We start from the raw sequence: 26936 nt of genomic DNA, 5'->3' as shown, positions 1-26936 counted from the left end.
CTATTAAATGTGCAATGGCATTATATCTAAAAAACAATGTATATATCTTAATTTAAACATACTTCATTGCAAACAAATGCTAATCATCATCTGAGCTTTCACCAAATTGTAATCTTTTTTGCCGGTGGAACATCTTGCCTCAATGATGGCTGCTGACTGATTAGGACAGTGGTTGCTGAGGGTTGGGGTCGCTGAGGCAATTTCTTAAAATAAGACAACAGTGAAGTTTGTTCTATCAATGGACTCTTCCTTTCATAAAGGATTTCTCTGTAGTATGTGATGCTGGTTTTTTTTTTTTAAGATTTATTTATTTATTTGGGGTGGGGAGAGAGGCAGGTGGAAGAGAGACAGAATCCCAAGCAGACTCCCCGCTGTGCGTGGAGCCTGACGCAGGACTCAATCCCACCATTGTTAGATCATGACCTGAGCCAAAATTAAGAGATGCTTAACCAACTGACCCACCCAGGTACCCCACATGTGATGCTGTTTGATAGCATTTTACCCAGGAACTTCTTTCAAAATTGGAGTTCAATCAGTAAATCCTCTCAAACCCTGCCACTGCTTTATCAACTAAGTTTGTGTAACATTCTAAATCCTTTGTTGTCATTTCAACAATTTTCACAGCATTTTCACTGGGAGTAGATTCTGTCTTGAGAAACCACTTCCTTTGCTCATCCATAAGAAGAAAGTCCTCAACCATTAACATTTTATCATGAGATTGTGCCAATTCAGTCACACCTTCAGGCTCCACTTCTCGTTCTAATTCCCTTGCAATTGCCATCACATTTGCAGTTATTTCATCTACTGAAGTACCCCTCAAAGTCAGCCATGAAGGTTGTAATCAGTTTCTTCAAAACCTCTATTAATTTTAACAGTTTGACCTCTTCCCATGAATCCAAATGTTCTTGATGGCATCTAGAATTGTGAATCCTTTCCAGAAGGCTTTCAATTTACTTTGCCCAGATCTATCCAAGGAATCATCATCTGTGGCAGCTGTAACCTTACAAAATGTATTTCTTCAATAACAAGACTTGAAAGTCAAAATGACTCCTTGTTCCATGGGCTGCAGAATGGATGTTGTCAGCATGCATGAGAACAACATAAGAGTTCTTGGGTGACCAGATGCATTGTCAATGAGCAGGATTATTTTGAAAGGATCTTTTTTTCTAGGGAGTACTCTCAACAGTGGGCTCAAATATTCAGTAGACCATGTTGTAACCAGATGTGCTGTCATCCAGGATTTTTTGTTCCATTTACAGACCACAGGCAGAGTAGATTTACAATCATTCTTAAGGGCCCTCGGATTTTTGGAATAATTGTAAATGAGCATTGGCTTCAATTTAAATAAAAAACTAATGATGTACTATATGTTGGCTAACTGAATTTAAATAAATTTTTTAAAAAGGAAAAAAAAATAAAGTCACCAGCTGCATTAACACCTATTGAGAGAGTAAGCCTGTGTTTTGAAGCCAGGTATTGACTTCTTCTCTTTAGCTATGAAAGTGGCTTCTTTTTCCAACAGGCTATTTTGTCTACATTGAAAATATGTTCTTTGGTGTACTACCTTCATGAATTATCTTAGCAAGATCTTCTGGATAACTTACTGCTTCAACTTGCACTGTTAAGTTTTTATTTAAATTCAAGTTAACATATACTGTAAGTTTAAGGTGTGCATAACATACTGCTTCAACTTGCACTGTTTTTTAAGTTTTTATTTAAATTCGTTAACATACAGTGTAAGTTTAAGGTGTACAATATAGTGATTCAACATTTCCTTAAAACACTGAAAGCTCATCACTAGTGCACTCCTTAATCCCCATCACCCATTTAACCCATCCCCCCACCCGCATCCCCTCTTGTAGCCATCAGTCTGTTCTCTATAGTTAAGAGTCTGTTTCTTAATTTGCCTCTTTTTCCCTTTGCTTGTTTTGTTCCTTAGATTCCACATATGAGTGAAATCATATGGCATTTGTCTTTCTCTGGCTTATTTAGCTTACCCTAATACTCTCTAGCTCCATCCATGTCATTGCAAATAGCAAGATTTCATTCTGTTTTATGGCTGAGTAATATTCCATTGTGTATATATATATACCACATCTTCTTTATCTATTCATTAGTCAATGGACACTTGGGCTGTTTCCATAGTTTGACTATTACAGATAATGTTGCTATGAACATTGGGGTGCATGTATTCCTTTGAATTAGCATTTTTGTATTCTTTAGATAAATACCTAGTAGATCCAATTGCTGGATCATAGGGTATTTCTTTTCTTTTTTTTTTTTAAGATTTACTTATTTGAGAGAGCACGCAAGCAGGGGAAAGGGTGGAGGGAGATAGAGAGAGAGAGAGAGAAGCAGACTCCCTGCTGAGTGTGGAGCCCAGCACAGGGCTCAATCTCATGATCCTGAGATTATGAACTAAGCTGAAACCAAGAGTAATGTTCTTACTGACCGAGCCACCCAGGCGCCTCATATACACATATATATCTATATATAGATATATATAGATGTGTATATATCTGTATATAGATATATTTTTTTCAAGAGAGAGAGAGGCAGGGGAGGGGCAGAGGGAGAGGGAGAGAGAGAAAATCCTAAGCGGGTTCCACACCTAGGGTGGAGCCTGACATGGGGCTCAATCTCAAGACCATGAGATCATGATCTGAGCCGAAATCAAGAGTCATAGGCTTAATCGACAGAGCCACCCAGGCCCCTCAAGTAATTCTGTTTTTGTTTTTGTTTTTAACTTTTTGAGGAATCTCCATACTGTTTTCCAGAGTGGCTGCACCAGTTTGCATTCCCACCAACAATGAGTGTTCCCCTTTCTCCACATCCTCGCCAACACCTGTTGTTTCTTGTGTTGTTGATTTTAGCCATTCTGACAGGTGTGAGGTGATATCTCATTGTAGTTTTTTTGTTTTGTTTTGTTTTTTACATTTCACTGAAAAGTTTTTATTGGACTTTTGGATAGAAACGGGGATTTATTTGCCAGGAAGGATGATCCCATCATACTTCTGCTGGAACCAGCGCATGGCCTCCTCTTTGCTGATTCTGTGTTTGGCCCCAATGCAGACTGTCCTGCGTTTCTTGTCTGCGATGCTGAAACCTGGCCTACCCAGCACCACATAGAAGTCCAGGCTGTAGATACCAATGCTAGGGTCATATTTGATCCCCAGATCAATGTGCTCCTGGATCCCAAAGCCAAAGTTTCCAGTATCAGAGAAGTTATTTTTTCTTAACTCTTACTCTCGCAGTACTCTTATTTCTTCTGCCTTGGCCCCACGGACTGTGCAGTGGACAGCAATCTTTTCATTTCTCCTGATGCCAAAGGATCTAACTGTGTATCTAGCTTTGGAGAACACGGGTGTCTGGCCTGTGAGCTGCTCCAGCACCTTGGCCGCCCGGGTCAGTCTGTCTCCACTCTCCCCCACACAGATGTTGAGGCAAAGCTTGCGGATGCGAAGTTCCCGCATAGGGTTCTCCTTCTCCCCTTGATCCTGCGCCATGGTGGAGAGCAGGAAGAGAGCTCATTGTAGTTTTGATTTGTATTTCCCTGATGATGAATGATGTTGAGCATCTTTTCACATGTCTGTTGGCCATCTGTATGTCTTCTGTGGAAAAATGTCCATTCATGTCTACTTGCACCTTTATGTCATGGAGATAGCCTCTTTCCTTAAACCTCATAAACCAACTTCTGCTAGGTTTCAAGTTTTCTTCTGCAACTTCCTCACCTCTCTCAGCCTTCACAGAACTGAAGAAAGTTTGGGCCTTCCTCTGGGTTAGGTTTTGGATTAAGGGAATGTTGTAGCTGCTTTGATCTTCTATCTAGAACACTAAAACTTTCTCGGTATCAACAAGGCTGTTTCACTTTCTTGTCATTCATGCGTTCACTGGAATAGAACGTTCTGTAACTGACTGTGAACAAATCAATTGAGATAACCTTCGGAACAGCCTGGAATAGAACTTTCAATTTCCTTCAAGAACTCTTCCTTTGCATTCACACACAACTTGGTTGTTTGGTGCAAGAGGCCTAGCTTTCAACCTATCTCGATTATCAACATGCCTTCCTAGCTAAGCTTAGTCATTTCTAGCTTTACCTTTTTTGTTGCTTGAACACTTAGAGGCCATTGTAGGGTTATTAATTACTAATTTCAATATTGTTTTGTCTCAGGTAATAGGGAGCCCCAAGGAGAGGGAGTGAGATGGGGAACAGCCAGTCAGTGGAGTAGTTAAGAACACACACAACATTTACTGATTAAGTCCACTGTCTTATAAATAAATGTGTATTTATATATATAATATTTTAATATAAATAAATGTATATATATTATATATTTATTTACATATATATTTTTCTTTAAGTAGGTCCCATGCCCAGCATGGAGCCCAATATGGCGCTTGAACACATGACCCTGAGATCAAGACCTGAGCTGAGATCAAGAGTTGGACACTTAACCGACTGAGCCACCCAGGCACTCCTGGTTTACTCTTATACTGGCACAATTCATGGTGTCCCCAAGTTACAATAGTAACATCAAAGATCACTGATCACAGATCACCATAACGAATATAATAATAATGAAAATTTGAAATATTGTGAGAATTACCAAAATGTTACACAGAAACAAAGGGAGCAAATGCTGTTGGGTAAATGGTGCCAACACAGGTTTGCCACAATCCTTCAATTTGTTAGGGGGGAAAAAACATTATCTGTGAAGTGCAATAAAGTAAAGTACAATAAAACAAAGTATGCCTGGGGGCATCTGAGTGGCTCAGTCGGTTAAGCATCTGCCTTCAGTTCAGGTCATGATCCCAGGGGCCTGGGATCTAGCCCCACATCAGGCTCCCTGCTAAACGAGGAGCCTGCTTCTCCCTCTACCTCTGCCATCCCCTGCCCCCCAGCCCTGGCTTGTGCTCTCTGGCTCTATCTCTCCATCAGATAAATAAATAAAATCTTAGAAAAAGTGTATGCTTGTATTATTGAATGATTAAAAAAATGAGCTATCAAGCCATGAAAAAATATGAAGGAATCTTAAATGCATATTGCTAAGTCAAAGAAGCCAGTTGAAAAGGTTACATACTCTAAGAATCCAATTATATATCACTCTGGAAAAGGCAAAACTATGGAGAGAGTGACAAGATCAGTGGTTACCAGAAGTTTGATGAGGGAGGTGGGATTAATAGGTGGAGCACAGGGCATTTTTCAGGGCAGTGAAACTATTCTATATGATACTCTAATGGTGGAAAGATGAAATTATGCATATGTCAAAACCCACAGAACTATAAAACACAAAGAGTAAACACTAAAATAAACTACGGACTTTAGTTAATATTAATGTATCAAGGGCACCTGGGTGGCTCAGTTGGTTAAGCGACTGCCTTCGGCTCAGGTCATGATCCTGGAGTTCCAAGATCGAGTCCTGCCCTGGGCTCCCTGCTCAGCGGGGAGTCTGCTTCTCCCTCTGACCCTCCCCCCTCTAATGTGCTCTCTCTTTCTCTCTCTCAAATAAATAAAATCTTAAAAAAAAATTAATGTATCAATATTAGTTTATCAATTTTAATAAATCTACCACACTAATGCAAGATGTTAATAATAGAAAGGTGGAAAGGGAGAGAGAAGGCACATAGGTCCTCTATATTTTCTGCGGAATTTTTCTCTAAACCTACGACTGTCTTATTGAGGCAAAAAAAATTAAATAAAATATTAGCAAACAAAATCCAACAACACATTATATAAGTAACATCACAACTAAGTGGAATTTATCCCAGATATGCAGAATGAAATATTAGGAATTACAATAGTATAATTTACCAAATCAGTAGATCTAAGAAGAAAAGTCATCTTTCCCTATGTGCTAAAAGACCCTTCAATAACATTCAACACACATTCCAGATTTTTAAAATATAGTTAAAATGGGAGCGCCTGGGTGGCTCAGTCATTAAGTGTCTGCCTTCAGCTCAGGTCATGATCTCAGGGTCCTGGGATCGAGCCCTGCATTGGGCTCCCTGCTCCGCAGGAAGTCTGCTTCTCCTTCTCCCACTCTCCCTGCTTGTGTCCCCTCTCTCGCTGTCTCTCTCTCGGTCAGATAAATAAATAAATAAAATCTTTAAAAAAATAGTTAAAATGGGAATTGGTGGCTGTATCTCTAATCTGACCATGTGTGCATACATTATCTTTTATCATCTTATATCATATACATATTATATATATACACATACATAATCATGTTAGGGACACATCTTACTTAATGGGGAAATAATGGAAGAATTCCAATAAAGGTCAGGAACAAGGCAAGGATGCTTTCTATTTTTACTACTTTTTAACATTACATTGGGGGAATTATCCAATGCAGTCAGAGAAAGGAAAACAAATAGAGGTATATAAACTGGAAAAGAAGTATAAAACAATTAGGTAAGGTGTCAGCATATAAAATTTATACATAAAAATCAACAATCTTCATAAGTCAGAAAGTGTTAAGGAATAGAATATCCTATCTATAAACAAAACAAGATAAATTCTTAAGAGCAAACTTGTTAAATGTGCAAAATCTCATGTGTGGAAAAATTTAATGCACTTCTAAAAAGCACAAACATGGACTTGAACAAGCAGAAAACTTCCCTTTGACTTAATATCATAAAGATATCAGTTGTCTCCAAATTGATTAGTTAATATGATCCCAATAAAATACCAACATTTTATGGATGCAGACAGTAATAACAGAAAAATAAACGTGCAAGAATAGAGAGGAATCAGGTCATTCCCATTAAGATGACTACCATATAAACAAAAAAACAGAAACAAAATAACAAGTGTTGCCAAGGATATGGAGAAACTGGAATTCTTCTGCACTGTTGGTAGGAATGTAAAATAGTGCTCTGCTATGGAAAACAGCATGAAGGTTCCTCAAACAACTAAAAATGGAATGAGTATGTGATCCAGCAATCCCAGTTCTGAGTATATATCCAAAAGAATTGAAAGCAGGATCTTGCCCTCTTTATTACCTCATAGTTGTACTTGATTCTAGCTTGATGTCAGTGACTTTTAGTGACTTAGTGCTATGTTCTGATGGTAAAATAACTCTCTTGCCTAAGTTATCTGATGTACCAGTAATAACAATTCACTAATTATAAGCCAGTTATTGTTCTAAGCATATTACTGGTATTAATCATGGAATTCTTTTTTAAGATTTTAACTAATCTATACACCCAACATGGGCCCAAACTCACAACCCTGAGATCAAGAGTCATATGCTCTATCAACTGAACAGCCAGTCACCCTGATCCAATGAATTTTCACAAGAACTATACAAAGTAGGTACTATGAATGTCAATGTTTTAGAAATCAAAAAGCAGTGTAATAGAGGTAGGGTTATTTGGCTAAGGTTACAGAGTGTAGAGGTTCTAGAACCAGGGCTTGAACCCGTGTACTCTGCCTCTAGAGCCCAGACCCTTAACCTCTACACTAAAGGGCAAGTGGGGTTAAAGCAGGATCTTGATGAAATACCTGTGCAGCCACCTTCATAATAGAATTCACCATAGCCGAGATGGAAGCAATTCAAGTGTCCATCAGTGAATGAATGGATAAACAAAATGTGGTATAATTATATATATAATATATATAATAGAATACTATTCAGCCTTAAAAAGGAAGGAAATCCTGTCACATGCTACAGCATACATGAACCTTGAGCACATTATGCAAAGTGAAATAAATAAGCCAGTCACAAAAAGACAAATACTGTGATTCCACTTATATAAGGTACCTAGATTAGTCAAATTCATTGATGATTGATGTACCAATAATAACAATGATGGTTGTCAAGAGGCTGGGAGTGAGCATTGGAGTGTTTAATGGATAGGGTTTCAATTTTACAAGATGAAAGTAGTTCTGGAGATAGGTGGTTGTGATGGTTGCATAACAATGTGAATGTAAATACCACTGACTGTACTTAAAAATGGCTAAAATGGTAAATTTTATGATCTGTGTATTTCACCACAACTAAAATTTTTTTCAAGGAAAAAAATGAGATGGCCTTCAGTCTCCCATAGAATAATGCCAGCCTGGGCTGCACCCCCCAAAAAGTGCCTTCTATTTCACTTCATACTGCCAACAGAAGAGCATATTCTTGAAGTAAGAAACACTGCCTGCCTTACTTGAAATTGCTGAAACTGGAAAATAAAGGCATCTCAAAATGAATAAAAAATGGCAGGCATTAAATTATAAAAAGTCAACAAAAAATGAGAATATATTTAAAAACCTAACTATGAAACAAACACAACACTTCAACCCCAATTGAATAACCTTAAACAGTCATTCGGTGTTATAAAAAAATATTGTCAATCAAAAAAAAAAAAACAAAAGTGGACAAAGAAGATATGACAAGAGTCAGTCAAAATCAGGAACTGAAGAAAAAGACAAATCATCTTTTTTTCAAGACTAATTTATAAGATGTCCAAGGGAAAGACTTTACTTAAAATATAAAAAGTGATATTAAAGAAAGGAATTAAAACAGTCAAGAAATAAAAACAAAATCAAGAAAGCAATAAGAAGGATCAGAGACAAAGTGCTAGATACAGAGGCAAAAAAAAAAAAAAATCCAAATTATATATAGTCCCTAAAGAAAAAAAGCAAAATAATGGAACAGATGTAATATTCAAAATTATAATACAAGAAAACTTTCTTGAAATAAAATGCGAATCTACACATCAATAGGGACTTTCATGAACTTAGGGAAAATTGATATAGAATGGTCAACTGTGAGATTTATCTTAGAAAATCAATTAGAGTGCGCTTGGGTGAATCAGTCGGTTAAGTGCCCGCCAACTTAACCGATCATTAACTGATCCCAGAGTCCCAGGATCGAGTCCCACATCAGGCTCCCTGCTCAGCGGGGAGCCTGCTTCTCCCTCTGCCTGCCTCTCCCTGGGCTTGTGCTCTGTCAGATAAATAAAATCTTTAAAAAAAAATCAATCAGATTCAAAAGAAAAAAACCATCCAGGCCTCAGGCAAAAAGATGAAATCATTTACGAATTAAAGAATCAGGTTGGTATTTTCACAACATACAAAGAAAGGCAGCAAAGTTTTTAAAAACTCAAGGAAAAGAACTGTGAACCAATATTTATATCCACCCTTCAAACACCAAAGCTATAAAAATCAGTTTTAAATATACAAGAACTCAAGAATCAGGAACCTCTCTTGAAGAATTTACTAAGGAATGAATTTCATCCAAATAAAGACTAATTGGGGGGAAATTCAGAAAACCTTATGATGGTGAGCATTAAATATATTAAGTTGTAGATCTTTAAAATAAAGGTGGTGATAAGAGTGGAAAAAATAGTATGCAAACTGTTTCCTAAAAACGACTAAAAAAAATGGGAGGAGAGAAAACAATAAAATAATTGTGGCTCTATAATAGGAGAGTCAAAATAGGGCAAATGAAAATATAGATTCTGAATGAGGAAAAGAAGTTTGAGGACATGAGAAAAGATCTAAGTGTAACCATAACCATTGGAACAAAAGGACAAACATTACTAAACACCAAAAGTAATTTTAAAAGTTTATTTGTTTTGGGTTGTTTTTTGTTTGTTAGCACTTCCTTACTTTCTGGCACTACAAGATGCTCCAGGTTCACCTCTTTATTTCCTTCCCCAGTCCTAGCATCAACCATTTCCCCCAAGAAGCCTGATTTCCTGGTGTAAAGGGAGCTGAACATCCACTGGAAACCCAGTCGCTCTGGTGCTCTGGACAGGGGAGGAGTCTTAAACACTCTATCCAAGGCTGATTATTGGGAAAATGAAGAGAGCCAGCACAGTGGCAAAAGGGCTAGAAGGTCCTGAAGCACTCCAGTGGTTAGAAGGTGCTTTACTTGAAGGAACCGCTCAGCTAGGGCCAATCTGGCCACATCCTCCAGATTATACTATCTTGAACGGCGAGAAAGAGTGTGATACAGTAAGTTAACAAGAACAGGAATGATCTACACTCTAGCGTCTAAAAAACTGCCCTAGGGGTGCCTGAGTGGCTCAGTCATTAAGCGTCTGCCTTCGGCTCAGGTCATGATCTCAGGGTCCCGGGATCAAGCCCCGAACGGGGTTCCCTGCTCTGCGGGAAGCCTGCTTCTCCCTCTCCCACTCCCCCTGCTTGTGTTCCCTCTCTCGCTGTGTCTCTCTGTAAATAAATAAAAAATCTTTAAAAAAAATAAAAATAAAATAAAAAACTGCCTATCCAGACACTCAGAGTGACCATCTGAGGACATACTGCTGTGGGGACTCACATCTCGTTTACCCCCAGCAAGGTCTCCCAAGCAGTTGCCTTCCAAGCTTATTCTCTATTACCACACAGCAGTCATCTGGTCCACAAGTCTCTGGACACCCACCTCCAGCCTCTACACTCATCGGACAACCACAGGTAGTCACTCTGTGATCAAATTGATTTTCACAGTGCCTGAGTCCAAAGAGTGGAATCTTTACAAGGTACAAGCTGTATTCCAGGTCTTACCTTGGGAACTTTGAAGCTAAACCAGATAACCCCCACAGCTCTTCTCTGAGGTGTCATAATAGGTGTTCCATGGTATTACTTCTATTACTATTTTAAACATTATTTTAACCCCCACATATATTCATTCCTGGGTTTTGGCTCCAAAAGTAGAATAGTTTTTAAAAACCACCAAAAATAAATAACCCCACGCAGTTATCTTTCCCTTTTATGTACTGTTTAACAGCTAACTTTTTTCTTCCCATAATTCCTTCCAGTTAACCAGTTATAATTTCAGTGTGTCTTTCCAGTCCTTTTTCTCAATCTATATATTTCACTGTATGTACAATATAGTTTTACGAAGGAGGTTGGGAGGGGTGTGGAAATCAGTTTGTCTGGTATTGTTTTTGTGCTTTTTTTTACTTAACAGTATGTCTTGGTGATCTTTCTTGTTAGTACACAGATCTACTTCACATATATAGTAATGGTTGCATTATATTCAAGAATAAATGTACCGGTTTTATTTTAAATGTTTCACTGTTATATAAACAAAGCTGCAGTAAACATCCTTGTAAGTATATGTACACATACACAGGTATGTTTTTAGAGTAGAATTGCGGGACTAAAGAATCTTCACATTTAAATTTTTGGAGGGGGTTATGAGAGAGATAAAAGAGTCCCTGGAAGTGCCTGAAGCCACAGAATCATCTGAAGCCATCCGATCTTTTGTTCCCCAGGTACTTTAAAGGCAATTCCACCAGAATGTAAATTCCATGAGAGCTGGAACCCTGATGCCTTACCCCAAAAAAAGAATACCAGGGCCTAGAACATGTTCAGCATCTCAGCAATCACTGAATAAATGAACACATGTAGGCCAGTCACAGGCATATTCCTCAACCAGAATGCAAAATTTCCATGGATTTTAGAAAGACCACAAACATCCAAGAAATTTCTCTTTCAGATTTCTGAGTTATCTGGGATTGCTCTAGGGTCCTAAATTTCCACCCCATCTCCTTCTTCCCCCTTTCCAAGTCACCAGCTTGAGTCCCTTCACATACCCATGACCTAGACCAACCCCTTAGAGACCCAAACCACTTGCCAGTCCCAAGAGAATTTAGATAGAAAACCTAAAATTTAGAATTGCTTTTTATTATAGGTGACCAAAGGTAAGATTCCACTGTACCAAAGAGAATGGGAAATCATTTGAAGACAAGCTGAATTAGGTGGTTTCCTGAAGAGTACTAAAAAATGGAAGAACTCAGCCAACACTTTCTCCAGCCTGCCTTGAAAGGAGCAGAAGGGCCCACGCTACTAGAGTAGAGCGTTACTTGAAGGACCTGTAGAGCACATAATCCTGTCAAGGAAATAACCCACTAATCTGTCTGCAATTGGCCAACAAATACTGTATGTGAAACTCTGAGCCAGTAGACAGACACATTCACAGTGATCCCAATGGCAAGACTGAGCATCAGAAATAAATTAGGCAAAAGTTATGCCTGGCAGCAAGGGAGTTATGTACAAAAGTCCAAAGGAAAGAGTATAGTACTTTAAGGGACCCACAGGTGGTTCAGATGCTTCAAGGGGCTAATGAGGCAGAGAATGTAAATAAGCCATATGGTGGCAGCCTTGTTAACTCACACAGAGCCCACTTTTCAGGATACAGAACCACCAACGGTTATTATAGAATTCACCTAGTCGGGAGTTTGTGTAACTATTATTGGTTTGTTCAAGAGACAGATTTTTTTCCTCTGTATCCCTGGGATCTGGCACAATACCCAATCCAGGGAATATCAAAGCTTTTTCTTTAGTTAAGCAGTCTGTGCCATCCAATTCTCAAGTTAGACCAATATAGGGAAGGCAGCTTATCAATGCTTCTCAATGGGACTGCGGAGAGAGATTTCACCAACTCCTGGGGACACATTCTTATTTGTCAAACTCGGAGAGGAGGTGCTACCAGCATCTAGTGAGTAGAGGCTAGGGATACTACTAAACATCCTGAAATGCACAAGAGAGCCTCCACAACAAAGAATTAACCAGCCTAAAATGTCAACAGTGCCAAAACTTAGTAACCCTGTGCCTAGTCTAACTGCAGATAGTAAGGAAAACACTAAGTTCAACCCTAAACTCTGTTCCAAAAACAGACCAAAGGAGGCTAAAATTATAGGAAAAGTTGGGTTCAGACTCCTTCGGACACACATCCCATCAGAGGAAATTACAACTCGTGCTGAAGGAACCTAGAAAAAAAAAAAAGTGACAGGGCTCAAATGAAGGGAGAAGAAAGAAAAGCTCTATATGTAATACTCAGTGTAGGAAGAACAAAAACAATACACAGGGAAGAATATGGAATGTTCCCACCAAATGTGAATAGGCCCAGTCAATGCCATTTATTATACATGTTGAACAGTCTCTGAGACCCAAGGGCTCCCATATGAAGTTTTTTTTTTTCCTTTTTCTTTTTTGCATCAAACAGGTTCTTCCAAGAGCCTGCTCACAAGGAAGAAAAAAAGAAAAAGAGTAATCCTCAATAAAATGAAACAAACAGGAAAAGCTGACAGTCTACATATGAAAAACAAAGGTTAAAAAACTCACCAGACAAAAACCGCACCAAACACTCGTCCCATTTAATTTCCTGTTACATGCACTGAGAGAGCCAAGAACATCAGGCCCCAAGGCAGCAATGCTCTGAGGTTCTAGTTCAGGCTCTCTCTATGTGACAAATTCATGCACACACACCCGCACATACCACTGACCCAGGCAGAAATACACATGCATGCACAGGTGGTAGAGAATCACAGGGAGGTTGGGGGGGAGGGGAAGAGGGCTGGTCAAAATGTGCTATCAACTGGACACTGGGGACCCAGAGAACCCTTCTGCTGCAGGCTAAGCAAGAGTCAAAATTAAAACAAAGGGAAAACACAGGATAAATGCAGGATGCTCAGAGAAGAAATTGGACAGATGAGGAGGGAAAGATACAGGGGGAGTTTTGGGAAAGCAGCCTCAGAAGAGGTGTTTCTTTATTAGGAACTCGGGCAGAGGTCCTGTGACTCCAGTGATATACCGAGGCTAAAGGAATATGCCACAGCATTACCTCTGCATCCTGTGCTCTCTCCCAAAGTAGAGGGAAACCACAGACACCCACCCTCTAGCCCTCCCCACTGCGGCTCTTAAGGACTTTCCCAAGTACCCCCCAAAAAATGACCCCCCCCCACACACAAAGTTAGCAAAGAGCCAAGCACAGAAAGCCTCAGTAACTCTTCTTGGTGGAACCAAAGCCAGAGAAGCCCATCACAGCTGCCATCTCATCATCCTCCTCAAATGTCAAGTCCTCCTCAGCCCTCCTTTTCTTCTCCTTCTGTTTCTCTTTCTTGTAGGCTTTGGCCTTTTCCTCCTAGGGGGGAAATCACTCAGAATCAGTTCAGACTCCTGAGCCAAACGTTGAAAGAGACAAGTGAGTGTCAAGATTCCTTTCTATCTTTAGGAGAAAATAGTTAAAGACAAGTAAAATTTCAAGAGCAGAGGAAAAGCCACAGTAAAGATTTAAAGAACAACAAAGAGCAGTTTTAGCCTGTGAAGAGCACTTCTCAGTCCTACATTCCAATTCATCTCTAGTTCTTAAAAAGGTTATGGAAGCAAAACCACATAACAGCAACTATTATCCTGGGGCACACAGTACATGCCAGTAATTGATCTAAATGCTTTATGTAGATTATAAACTAAGATCTCTCTCTAATGGGAAAACTGAGGCATGGAGAGGTTATATAACTTGCCCAAAAGTCATAGCCAGTAAGTGAAGGAAACAGAATTCTGACCCTGTCAGCCTGGTTCCATGTGCCTCTTGGGGACTAGGTGTATTTAATCCCTCCTGTAGTAAAAAAAAAAATAAGTAGGCCCAGACAGTCCAGGAAGAAAAAAGGATAGGTTTACAGCCATATCCTTCAGATCACAAGAGTCCCAAACAAAGGCAATAAATGTTTCCCCCAGTATAGTGAAATTCAGGATACAACTATCCTCTGGGGGTGGGAGTGGAATGAAGAGAGCCTCCTCATGATTTGTAACATAAAATTCAAAGCTGGGGGACAAAAGATGGAAAGATACCAGAGCCTTACCTCTTCTCTGAGCTCTTTCATTCTTTCCTCAAAATCATAATCTTTCTGTTTCTCTTCCATCTTCTTCTTGTTGACTTCAAAACGTTTCTTCACCTGATCCAAGGTGGAACGTTCCACACGCATAGACATGCCCAGATTTCGCTGATCTGGGTGGGATCAACAGTGAAAATGGTAATGGCATTACAATATCCTCAGCCCCTCAAAAAGTCTTTGACATTAAAAAAAAAAAAAAAAACCTTTTCATAAAATACACAGGAAAAATAATTATGACTGGAAAAAAAAACTCCCTTGGCTTTACTTGTTCCCAGAAGCAGCAACTACAGATAGCAAGATGCAAGTGGCTTTCAACTGCCCTTACTGAGCAAATGCACACCAGTCAGGACAGCTAGGCCTTGGGCTTGTCGAGAGCCTAGAACAGTGTCTCATCTCAGGGCCTCCAGAAACATTAGATAATGAAGTAAAGCATGTACTGTACTAAAACCACTGGAGAAATTCTGAGGCATTAAAAAAAAATCCAACTGAAACCACTCTTTCCCCTACCCCACCTCCAAAACCCAGTCTCAGCCCTAGTCACAAACTACCTCCAAGCCTTACGTTTCTTTCCATTAATGTGATCCAGAAAGTTGATAGAGTCCTTCACCACACAGTCACAGACATTGCAATAATACCTAGCAAAAAGAAGAAACAGCACTTGTGTCAAATCTAGCTGTAAGGATCTTAATGTTTTCAACCAACAAGCTCATATTTTTAGGTAAATTTTCTTTTTACAAGAAGGCGGCACTTCTCATTTTCATAAAGCATTACCTCTTGGAAGAGTATGGTAACCAACCTCCAAGATGGCCCCTCAATGATCCCCAAATTCCTGGTATTTGTACCTTGGGTAGGCCCCTCCCAATTCATACTAGGGTTGGTCTGTGACCAAAAGAGTATTTCAGGGTGCCTGGTGGCTCGGTCAGTTAATCATCTGCCTTCAGCTCAGGTCATGATTTCAGGGTCCTGGGATTGAGCCCTACGTTAGGCTCCCTGCTCAGCGAGGAGTCTGCTTCTCTCTCTGCCCCTCTGCCTGCTCATGCTCTCTCTTTCAAATAAATAAATAAAATTTTAAAAGAAAAGTTCAAAAGTGATGTGACAGGGCGCCTGGGTGGCTCAGTCGTTAAGCGTCTGCCTTCGGCTCAGGTCATGATCCCAGGGTCCCAGGATCGAGTCCCACATCGGGCTCCCTGCTCAGCGGGAAGCCTGCTTCTCCCTCTCCCACTCCCCCTGCTTGTGTTCCTGCTCTGTCTTTCTCTGTCAAATAAATAAATAAAATCTTAAAAAAAAAAAAAAGTGATGCAATAGCACTTCCAAGATTAGGTCATTTAAAAAAAAAAAAGTGGCTTCGTTCTTAGTCTGTCTATGTCTTATTCTGGGGAAGCCGAAGCCACTTGCTTTATTGTGAGCAGCACTACAGAGAGGCCCATGAGGCAAAGAACTGAGGCCTCCAAAGCACTGTTACATGAAAGAGCTATCAACCAAATCAATCAGGCCCACTTACACCTCAAATGAATGCAGACCCAGAAGACATCTTCAACGAAGCTTTGTGAAACCCTAAGCCAGAACCACAGAGGTAAGTAAGTCTTTCCCAGATTACTTACCCACAGAAATTGGGAGCTATCTGCTGTTTTATGCTGCTAAATTTTGGGTGAATTTGTTAATTTACACAGCATTAGATAACTAATACAGAGAGAAATGATGTTTGTGGGTTTTCTAAGCAACCCAGAGACATGTCACTTACTGCTGTTTTTGCCCTCCTACTAGAAGACCTAAGTGAACAAAGAAGTAGTGGGGGGCAATATAGACTAGAGCTCTTGCAGGACACTTCTTCCCATGGGTTATAGTCTTGGTCTAGGAGGAAGGTGTTCGATCAAGCAATCCATAACAACTACAACATACTTTGCAACCAGTCTGGAACCTCAACTACCTTTATTCACCATCAACAGCTCCTAGGCTCCATTCTAAGTCCACCTAATCTCTCCCCTAGAAATGTCCTTAGTAGTCCTTTCATTCATTTCTTCCTCTTCCAAGATATTAAGAAGTAGTGACAACACTAATATGAAGAGGCCTACAGAGTGTAGAGACACTACTATGTTTAGTTGCGGCCTTGGGGTGGGGAGGAGAGAAAAATATACAGGTAGAATTATAGGTAACATGGTTGTTCTCCTGGGGCCAGAGAACCTCAACACTTGCTAAAACCAACATAGCCAGTTTATTTCTGGCTCCTGAGAAAGACGAAAAGTCACTCACCCTCCCATCTCAGATTGTGGCGTGGTCTTGGTAATGACAATTGTCTTCCCAAGCTTGGATTCCAGGTCCACCTTATAGTCTCTATGCCGGAGAAGCTCCCGTTTGACTGGCTGCACTGGTTTTCCTAAAATATAATAGAGAAAGAAGTCCCTTTAATATTACAGTTTCTTAAGGAGAAAGGAAAAAAAAAGTGCATGAAACCCGAAATACAGATGTCTACTCTCTTTCTTGAGCCTGAACCAAGGAACACAATGAGCACTTCTAGCAGCAGCTAGGGGAGAATCGCAACACAGGAAAAATGATAAGCAATCCCTAAACTCTCTAGAGCTTTTATCACTTTAAAATCAACAAGTCTAAAAGCAAAGTTTTTTATTTATTGATTAGCTGAATTGAAGGGAGTTCCTAATTTTCACAAAAAGCAAACTTTTAAAAGAAAAGCAAGGAGGGGCGCCTGGGTGGTTCAGTTGGTTAAGCGTCTGCCTTCAGCTCAGGTCATGATCTAGGGTCTTGGGATCAACTCCCGCATCAGGTTCCCTGCTTGCGGGTAGTCTGCTTCTCCCTCTGCCCCTCACCCTGCTCGTGCTCTCTCTCTCAAATAAAATCTTTTTAAAAAAAGATTTAAAAAATTAAATAAAAGCAAAGATATTCAGTAATACTTTCGCACAGATACCCCAAGCATAAACAAAAGCAATCTTCAGAGGGCTGGGAAAATTTTTAATAGGGGACCAACATTCAGGAAATATCTGTTACATACTTGGCACTACTGTACAAATTACATCAAAACTAAAAGGATTAGTGTGTGCAAGGTGGTGTGAAAGTTAAGTGAAAGAAGAATGCATATGTTTGAAAACAGATGAAAAAGTAAGATTTCTTTTTGTATATTGGAATCTCTATCTAGGAAAGGAGAACCAACTCCCTGACACTATACAAAACATAGAGAACAGTACTACTAACCACCAGCTTAAACAATCACACATTCCTTGGTGAGTACCCTTGCTCTTCTCAGACTATAGGGCAAGGTCTTGATTGGGCCAATTATGTTCTTCCCCTTAAGTGACTTTAAGGGAAAGAGTATCTTCAATAGCAGTAATGCACAGCAGCAAAATAGTCCTTTTCTCTACCCAAGATTCTACTCCCTTCTTTGTACTTGAGGAAAGTAGGAAATGAGCTAAGCAAAAGGTCGGCAAGAAAGCAGAGGAAACGGAGCTGGAAAACACCTCAAAACCGCTTCAGTCCACTTCCTCGCTCTCATTTTTATACACTAAGAAATCGAGAACCAGAGAGGCAACACTCTGCCAGAGGATACATAGGGTATGAGGACACCGCATTTCAACTCCCCACCCGCTCTCCAGCTATGGCTTCGCCTCTACGATACCCATAGCCCTTGTTGGAGTAGGCACCCACCATCCTTCTTTTCTCTCTCTTCCGTGAGCCTCTTCTCGGCGAGCTTCTCATATTCATCTTTGTCCCACTTTCGGCGAAAGTCCAAATTTTTTGTCTGTAGGAAGAAAAGCGCTCAGGATTCGTTGCTAATCATATCCAACCCCCAGAAGAACGGAAGGAACCGCGTCCACGCTGGCAAGGCGACCCCCGGACCTGTAGAGAGCGAAGACTCTCCGGACCTCACCAGGAGGCTGAGGTGGCCTCAGGACCCCAACCCGAAAGACCTCCGGGATTCCACAGACCCTGCGCCAGGACCCCACAGGGAAGCTCTTGAACCCAGGCAACTGGACCGCAAGGAGGTGTTGAGAAGCCAATCGGGTGCAGGATATCCCGCGCTGAGAAGCCACCCCCTGCCCCCCGACCAAAGCCTCCTCACACACAACACCTACCCCGCTGCCCGACGCCATCTTCACTGCGAGCACTGCGAAGTGAATGGGAAGCCGGAAAATGACGTAAAAAGCGGCCTTGAGCCGTAAAGCAAGCTTCCCCTCCAATAAGCTTAGTGTCTCGCGTTCTAAACAAGCTAAGGACTGGAGCGCTTCTAAAATAGGCTTGTCGGCCCCTCCTCTGCCCCGAGGAAATGGCGCATGCGCATGGAGACAGTGAAGCAACACGGAAGTAAGGGCACCTACAAATGGTTTTTGCCTTGGCTTCCTAAACAAGCATCGAAGGGCCGATTTAGTTCAACTCGTCTATTTTACAAACAAGGTAACGGTTCAAATCAGTGCCCTCTGATCTAGCCTAATCAATTTTGCGTGCGTTTGCCAAGAATTTCTAAATTTTCTTTAAGGCTGAATTGGTTATCAGGAGCCTCTAGCTGCCCCATTACCTGTATGCACTGAAGATATGGCCCCGACACTAGTGTTTTTTAAGTTGCAGCCTTCCCAGAGCATAGGTAGAGAGCGTTTTGTTTTTTTTTTGCACAGTCTCTTTATTTTTGAAGCAATGCTATCACCCTTCAGTTAACTCATCTTTCCTTCAGTGAAGAACTTTATAATAGTCATTCAATCTATAGGGCACAATTTAATCAACATGATTGGACTTGGAAAGGCCAGTCATCAGCAACACTGTAGGGTATAGAACTCTGGCAGATGGCTCACTATATGTAGATTTAGACATGACTGTGTCTCCAAGTTGGGGGGGGGAGGGGAGTGGGGAGCACTGGGGAACTGTGACTGCTTCCTTCACTGAATACAGAAGCATCACCCTTGGGTGGTTGCTCCTAGCTCTCATAATTTTCCAGTGTACTCTCCAGCGTTTTCTACGGCCTATGCAAACCAATCTCCCGATAACAAATCACCCAAACTATATTTAATATTTTATTTAATATATTATCCAATCACTTCTAGAACAGCCACCTCCCTAGGAGAACATGGAATATAGTCAAGCAGTAATTCTGGCACAAGAAATGGTCTCCAAAATCTCAAAAGATTATACCATTTTATCAGTCACCTATTAAAATTCAACATTCAAGATTACTGAACAGACAGCCTCACTCTATTAACAGTGAATGGACTAGAGAGATGCCACATCAAAATGAGCACTGCTATGCCCTTAGGATAGCATATTTGTCCTCAAACAAAGAAGAAAGCAGCCATTTGCCCCTTCCTTGCTGTCTCCCAAAACTCCCTGGACAAGCTAAGGGCAGGCTGTGGACAAATTTCCCAAAATCTGGTTCAGAAGCCATAGTGGAAGGTCAAGTATCTGTCTGATCTCAATGGTCTCAGCCTGAGGCAACTTTCCTAGAGCCTTGCTCAAAGCAACCATCTCCGCACCTCTTGGCAGCATTCAATGGCACTTCAAATCTGCCATCTGTCTCTGCAGTTAGAGCATGTCTCTTTCACATACCAGCCATCTGCATCCATGCAGAATAGCTGCTCACACTAGCCCAGGAGTCCTCAGGGCCTCCTACAGTTCTGTACCCAGAAAGGATGGAGGAGGCCGAGGAACTTGTCACCCATCCTGGCCAGCAGTTGTGAATTCCGTCGGGAACTCAGCCCTAGAAGAAACATCCTCTAGAAAGAGCAGCAGATGGCAAGCAGGCAAGAATCAAGACTCAGATAGTGTCTTCTGAATTTCAGCCACAAGATATTCTCGTTTAATGGCCACCTGTAACATAAGAGAACCCTCATGTGACAAACTAGAGAGTGATACTAGCCTCTTTTTTTTTTGATACTAGCTTCTTAGTCACTGCTTTTCCAGATTCATTTTACCCTGCATCTGCTCCCACTACTTATATAATCAGCAGGAAGAAATGTGGGCTTCAAGCTGAACTAGAGAATGTATGTCCTCAAGACTAGAGATTCAAACACCTGGGGCACCTGCCTGGCTCAGGTGGTAGAGCACGTTGACTCTTGACCTTGGCATTGTGACTTCAAGCCCCAAGCAGGGTGGGAGAGATTACTTAAAAAATAAAATCTTTAAAAAGAGAGACACACAGAGAGAGAGGGATTTTCAAACACCTGATCTGTGTCTATTTTGTTGGATTGGTCTCAAAATACCCATTAAGATTTCATCTGTCCTTCTGCCCACCTACCTAATATTCACTGGCTAACGGGTTACCTGCGTGGGTCTTCATTCATCTCTACCACTATTAACACTGGAGACATTTCCTTGGCCATAAGATACATATTTCTTAAAGAATCTAAGAAAGGTAGAAACACATGGTGCTTTCTATTTCCCCCACTCACCTCCTCCCTGCTGGCCACTGAACGAAGTTTGATTACACCTTCTTTCAGTTCTTGCTCACCAATAATGACCACCAGTGGAATGCCCATTTGCTCACAGTAGTGCAGTTGAGTTAGTAGTTTAGGGTTGTTCTTATACAGCAGCTCTGCCTGAAAAGGGTGAAGACAGAATATAGGGCTTAGAAGTGACCACACTCCTCAAGCATTTCCAAAGAAATAAGGGGCTAGCCTTCCTACCAGAAGACACTTTAGTGAAAACCAGAAAGGTCTTGAGTTCCACCTTGGGCATTAGGTAGAAATGGCCACCTGAATGGCCAAACATACCTCGACGACTTGGATATCAGTTCTACCATACCTTGATCCCAGCATCCCAAAGCTCTGAAATTAACTTTAACCGTTCATGAAGAAAGTTCTTCTGTGGCGTGGCCACAAACACTTGGGTCTCTGTGGTCCGTATCTTCTGACCAGAAGTCTGATTAAAGAGAGAGAAGAAAGTAAAACTAATAAAAAACTTCCTGTGCATCAGTAATTAAAAAAAAAAAGACAAAAAGAATCATCAGGAAAACAGTCCAACTGTATATCCACAAACATGAGTTTTTAGTCTCCAGCCCCACTCCACTCCTACCTAGGACCTACCTTCATCCTCCGTTCCACAATGGCGAAGATTCGCTCCACCCCAATACTGAGCCCCACACATGGCACCTTGTGGCCCCTGGGGTCAAACATGCCCACCAACCCATCATAGCGTCCACCAGCAGCCACACTGCCCACATTGAAGGACTCCTCTGCCTGAGCTGGGGTCTGTAGTAGCACTGCTTCATAGATTACTCCAGTATAGTAGTCCAGTCCCCGAGCTAGGCTTAGGTCAAAAGAGATCTGTGGGAACAAGTATATTAAGTCCCAAAAAAACTCAGGACACTGAAAACCCCAAAATTCAGCAGGAAGTCCACACTCCCAACTTAGCTTACCTTCTCAGCAATTCCAAATAAAGTCAGGTATTCAAATAGCAGCTTCAAGTCCCCCAAGCCCTCTAGGGCCTGCTTGTTCTGGGATAGTCTAGAATCCTGGAACATTTCCTCTACCAAGGACACCCCACCTGGGGAGACATATGGGGAGAAATAAGTCTGTGCTTTCACCCAGATGTGTTTTACCCTTGTTTTATTCTTAATATGCTCCAGCTAATCCTCTTCATTTTTTTTTTATGATTTTTTATTTATTTGACAGAGAGAGAGATAGTGAGAGCAGAAACACAAGCAGGGGGAGTGGGAGAGGGAGAAGCAGGCTTCCCACTGAGCAGGGAGCCTGATGCGGGGCTCGATCCTAGGACCATGGAATCATGACCTGACCTGAGCCGAAGGCAGACACTTAAGGACTGAGCCACCCAGGTGCCCCTCCTCCTCATTTTCTTAGTTAAAAAAAAAAACCAAACCAAAAAAAACCATCCTGATCTCTTATGACCAGGCTCTCCTCCTCTGCCTTTGCCATCTGAAGACATAAAGTGGTTATTACACTAAGTAAAAGGAAAATCAAATTCAGGCCAGGTTCTGGCACTTAGCTTATCTTTGGAAAGGAGCTGTTTCAGAGGTAGAAGTTGTACACACATCCCCCTCACTCCAGTTCTATCACAGAGCTCTGAAAACACTGGTTCTTACCATGACATTGGACATAGTCACCAATTCTATCAGCCACTTCAGGAGCCAGGCCTTTCTTTGCCACCATCTCATGTCTCACATCATTCCAAGATATCTGTGCAAACACCCAAACATTAGCCCAGTTCCAAGATCCTTCTTCATCTGACTGGAAATGTCATGAGTAGCTAACACTATCCTCAGCAAAGGCAGAGGCAGGTTAGGAAATGCAGCCATAGTCAACCCACTGCACAACAAAGCTCAGGTCTTGCTTTGGACTATCTCCTTACCTTCTCCAGACAAAGCTCACTTCTAGTCACCGTCTCCTTTTTTTCTCTAGGGGTACAGATTTGAGGGCAAGGCAGAGACTCTGATATGGTCTACTGAAGCATGTCTTTTTAGTTACCTTGTCTAGTTTGTCTATTGAGGAGCAGATGGCATGGAACTTGCTTTCAGGAACACCACAGACAGCTAACATCCCATCCAAAATCCGCCGATCATTGACCTGTGAACTCAGTGGAAATAACCCAAGTGCCTTGTCAATGCTTTTTCCCTCAAAATAATGGCAGTCCCTATTAGCCTACCTCATAAAAAGGACAGAAAAAAAATTTCATAGCATGACTATATAGATATAGATGAAATACAACAGCTGTACTGAGAAAGTCCCAGGTCTACAGGCTTAAAGGCTGGGGTCACCTATGTTTTAGGAGAGCATCAGGCCAAATCCAGACTTCTCCCCTCAGTCCTCAGTCCTGGTCTCACCTTAATGAGAAAGTCCCCCAGCTGCAACCCACTTAGGATTTCACACATGATCTTCAAACACTCTGCATCAGGGATCATAGGGTCAAACTGACCAGCAATGTCAAAATCCTGCAGCAAAGAAAAAGGGGGAAAAAAAATCTTCACTGAGCAGCCAGTTCCCAGGTTGTAGCTCCCCAAACTATCAAACCATGCTGCCCACATCTGGTCACTTACACACTGGCAGAACTCCCTGTAGCGGCCTTGGACTATGGTTGGGCTCTCTCGCCGCCACACCTTTCCAACTTGGTAGCGTTTCATCTTTTTCACTTTATACATGGCCAGATAACGAGCAAAAGGGACCTCACATAAACAGGTTAAGGAGAAAGCATACTGCCTCCAAAACTTAGGCCCAGTGTAAAGAAATTTGGGAGAATTGGGCCATTACCAATTGGATCTCACCCACTAGGATGACAACAAGGACGTTCTCTGTCTTGTTTCCCACTGTCCCCAATGCCTAGCAGTGCTTGACATTCAATATATATAAAGGAATGATGGGTCGCCTGGGTGGCTCAGGTGGTTAAGTGACTGCCTTCGGCTCAGGTCATGATCCTGGAGTCCCGGGATCGAGTCCCACATCGGGCTCCCTGCTCAGCAGGGAGTCTGCTTCTCCCTCTGACGCTCTTCCCTCTCGTGCTCTCTGTCTCTCATTCTCTCTCTCTCGCAAATAAATAAATAAAATCTTTAAAAAAAAAAAAAAATATATATATATATATATAAAGGAATGAAAGAATCCCACCAAGGAAAAGTGCAAGTTCAGTAAGAAAGCAGGAGAAGCTGGCCTGCTGCCCACTGAATGAGATAGAAATGACCCAAGAACTCCAAGTATGGGCTATTCCTTCCTATTCAGATCAATTCTCAGCCATTTCAAAATAGTCAAGTTTCAGAACCTGGATTTGCCTGCAACTTCTATGTCAATGTTTCTTTTCTTCTTTTTTTTTTTTATGTCAATGTTTCTTAAAGTATAGGTTGAGAACCTCTTCATGACCCCAGGTGCCTATTTAAAATGCAGACTGCTGAACCCCACTCCAGGTACAGAATTAATATCTGGGGCTAAGGACCAGAAATCCGTATTTCTGATACACAATAAAGTTAAATGACAGTGCTCCAGGCCAGGCTCTGCTGGCAGAATTGCCTTCTGGGAGGAACTGGAAGTAAAGACTGCTGCAAACAGACCTAGGGGATCCCAGAGGCACTGTTGTTCCCTTTTGTCAAAAAAAGCCCTCTGGGTTTGGAAAGAGATGTCAGTCTCTAACACTCAGAAAGATACAGTAAGGTCATAGCGCAGGGACAATAGCTCTCCACCTTGATCCTTCAGATCATAGATTAGCCCAGAGTCTTCTCCATACTTCTCAGTGAGCATTTCCTGCAGGGATCAAACAAAAACCAACAGAGTTCAAAGGAGGACTCCAGAACACAGGCTAAAAGCTCTTTGGGAAACTGAAGGCAGACGAAAAAATGGGAGTTCCAGCACTCTCTTTTCTCCTCTTACCTTAAGCTCAAATGCTGGAGTATCTAATCTCTTTGCTCCATGACGTTTAAAGCAGCCAACAACCATATCAAGAATTTTCTCCCTCACAACCATCTGCTGAGGACTAAGATCTCTGGTGCCCTAGAAACCAAAAGCAGCCATGGTGAAAACACAGACAAAAAACAAGTCCATTTAAGACAAAGAGTTAACATCTATAATCGAAAGTCGGAAGTTGAAATCTCTTTGAGTTCAGTTGACTGAGGCCTATCAGTATCTCAAGAATAGTGAAGTTTTTTTAAAAATTACTCTTAAAAGACATTAAAAGGGATTAAGAAGAGACAAGCAGAGCAGAGGGCAGAGCAGAGGGCAGTCTCCAAGGCACTCTAATAGGACAGGGGTAAAGGGCATTACCTTTGGTGTCTTGATAATAAAATTTGATTTCTCTTGATGTGGTTTCAGTTGGGATGTTAACACTGCCTCTGAAACCTGGCAGAAAAAGGAATGTGAGATGGGAGCCACAAGACTGGCCAGACCTGGGACATCTCTGGCCCTACGGCCCGACCTGCAAAGACATCTGGCCCTGAGCAAGACAACCTGAACACAGTTTTATCTATTTCAATCTCGGCCTCCCTCCAAAACATACATCATATTTGCACTATGTACTTAATACACATGAGATCAGGTTTTTATCATATTTGGAGTTTTTAAATGTCTGGAAAAGCTTAAGCACCGGAGAACAATGAAGGCACAGAACAATCCACCACTACTTCCACCAACCATCTAGGAGTAGGAATTAGTATGATCTCCAATTCTTAGTTCCTACTCAAAGAGCAAAAACATGAACATGAATTTTTAATAAGGAAGCAATGGTCATTAGGCTTTGAGACATGGAAAAAGTAACCTAAAGACAGAAGAGAACATGCCCAAAACACACAACATGCTTGTGAAATGACCAGGAATGAATATCCAAATTGAACTAAAAAATCAGACTGGTAGGATGCTGTACTGAAAATTAATAACAAAAGATCTGAACCCTGCTGTTCATGATAGCACAAAGCATCTGCTAGGGTCTATACCAAAGTAAAAATGAATTGGTAATTTTGTTTATCAGCAGCAGGCTGAATGCCCTTCCAGAAATATAGAGGGTGTGGTAGTTCCATATTTTGGTGGATTCTCTCCTCCAAAGGATGGCAGTTCAAGTCCACAGTCCTTCCTCTGCAATTCCTCAAAATCCAAAAATCTCTAAAAACTGAAAAGTGGTTTGTTTTGGGGTTTATTTTCAGGGAGGGGGAGCTCATTTTGAGGTAACTCTAATGTGAACCCAGTCTACCTGTGGTCTTGTCATCTCACTTAATGGGAATAATCATATACTTTGCTCAAGAATGTGTTTGACCCCAAGAGGTTCACATTAAGTGATTGTGGACCTCTATTAAGAAGACTCCCTTACTATGTATCCGTTGATAAGTCATTTAACCTTGCAGCTTTTTCCTCAACTGTAAAATGGAAATAATCCCAATCTCTCAAGACTGCTATGAAGATTAAATGACAAAGCATCTAAAATGCTTAGCTCAGTACCGTTAAACTACTCAAAAAAACCCGACTGTACTCCTGGACTGCAGGCCGCGAGTCCATGCTTTCAGACCTGGATATCCTGCCCCAACAGACCACTCAGTCTGGCTCACCTGGCTATGAAAATGGACCTCCCTGATGCACACAAGACCGGACGGCCGCAGGACCTGGCTGAACAGTGAAGCCCAGGCCCTCATGGGCAGGAGTCCGAACGGGGGCATCGCGTAACAGGAGGCCGCCTTTCCGAGACAGGAGCCAAAGAACCTGAGAACGAGGCAGGTTGGACCCCACCCCAGTAAGGGTGCAGAGCGCTGTAGAGGGTAGTCGTAGCACCAGCTAAAATGCGATCACTTCCGCACCTTCCAAAGCCTGAAGGATGGCTCCAAACCTCTCAGGCTCCGTTTCAGCTTCAGCACTTCCGGTAGTAGCCGGAAGTGGTTGTTGTGCTCGGCGGAGGCTCTCTAGGCATGCGGACCAGTG

At 41.6% G+C, this 26936-nt stretch overlaps 2 protein-coding genes and 1 pseudogene across 4 annotated transcripts in view; all 3 read right to left on the bottom strand.

Moving 5' to 3' along the window:
• The window catches only part of ZMAT2 (zinc finger matrin-type 2), a 34492-nt gene extending 14177 nt beyond the window's left edge, over positions 1–20315 (bottom strand). The window contains exons 1-6 of one of the 3 annotated variants that reach the window (XM_088023280.1): positions 20226–20315; positions 18265–18358; positions 16861–16984; positions 15172–15245; positions 14578–14723; positions 11600–13859 (exon numbers count right to left, since the gene is read on the bottom strand). In XM_088023280.1, coding sequence (XP_087879406.1) covers positions 13716–13859; positions 14578–14723; positions 15172–15245; positions 16861–16984; positions 18265–18358; positions 20226–20315 — 672 coding nt within the window. In that variant the 3' untranslated portion in view covers positions 11600–13715. Of the gene's footprint in view, positions 1–11599; positions 13860–14577; positions 14724–15171; positions 15246–16860; positions 16985–18264; positions 18359–18692; positions 18794–20225 lie in introns of those variants that run through there. The other 2 variants (XM_028103523.2, XM_088023281.1) reach the window with 2 other exon arrangements.
• On the bottom strand, positions 2937–3534 carry LOC114209523 (large ribosomal subunit protein uL5 pseudogene; annotated as a pseudogene).
• On the bottom strand, positions 19612–26873 carry HARS2 (histidyl-tRNA synthetase 2, mitochondrial). Its single transcript, XM_028103522.2, has 13 exons — positions 26570–26873; positions 25299–25373; positions 24909–25028; positions 24687–24782; positions 23594–23719; positions 23381–23488; positions 23025–23123; positions 22643–22736; positions 21959–22086; positions 21627–21866; positions 21346–21462; positions 20994–21140; positions 19612–20412 (listed from the first exon to the last, which is right to left on the bottom strand). The coding sequence occupies exons 1-13, from the start codon at positions 26675–26677 to the stop codon at positions 20353–20355; spliced, it is 1518 nt and encodes a 505-aa protein (XP_027959323.1). The 5' UTR covers positions 26678–26873; the 3' UTR covers positions 19612–20352.
• Between the last annotated feature and the right edge of the window lie 63 nt (positions 26874–26936).

This window comes from Eumetopias jubatus, unplaced genomic scaffold (assembly GCF_037043125.1).
Source record: "Eumetopias jubatus isolate StellerSeaLion01/CBP00866 unplaced genomic scaffold, mEumJub1_p1.0 scaffold_5, whole genome shotgun sequence".
In the NCBI taxonomy this organism is placed as follows: Eukaryota; Metazoa; Chordata; class Mammalia; order Carnivora; family Otariidae; genus Eumetopias; species Eumetopias jubatus.
Note: the sequence above shows the minus strand (reverse complement) of the source record. Positions and strands in the feature narration are given on the sequence as shown.

Excerpts from the sequence above, each read along its gene's own strand:
- HARS2 (XM_028103522.2), bottom strand. The coding sequence starts at position 26,677 with ATGCCCCCGTTCGGACTCCTGCCCATGAGGGCCTGGGCTTCACTGTTC. Across the intron at positions 23,124-23,380 it reads TGGGGGACTTTCTCATTAAG|GTCAATGATCGGCGGATTTT; the intron begins GTGAGACCAGGA and ends CTGAGTTCACAG. Across the intron at positions 21,141-21,345 it reads TTTGGGATGCTGGGATCAAG|GCAGAGCTGCTGTATAAGAA; the intron begins GTATGGTAGAAC and ends CACCCTTTTCAG.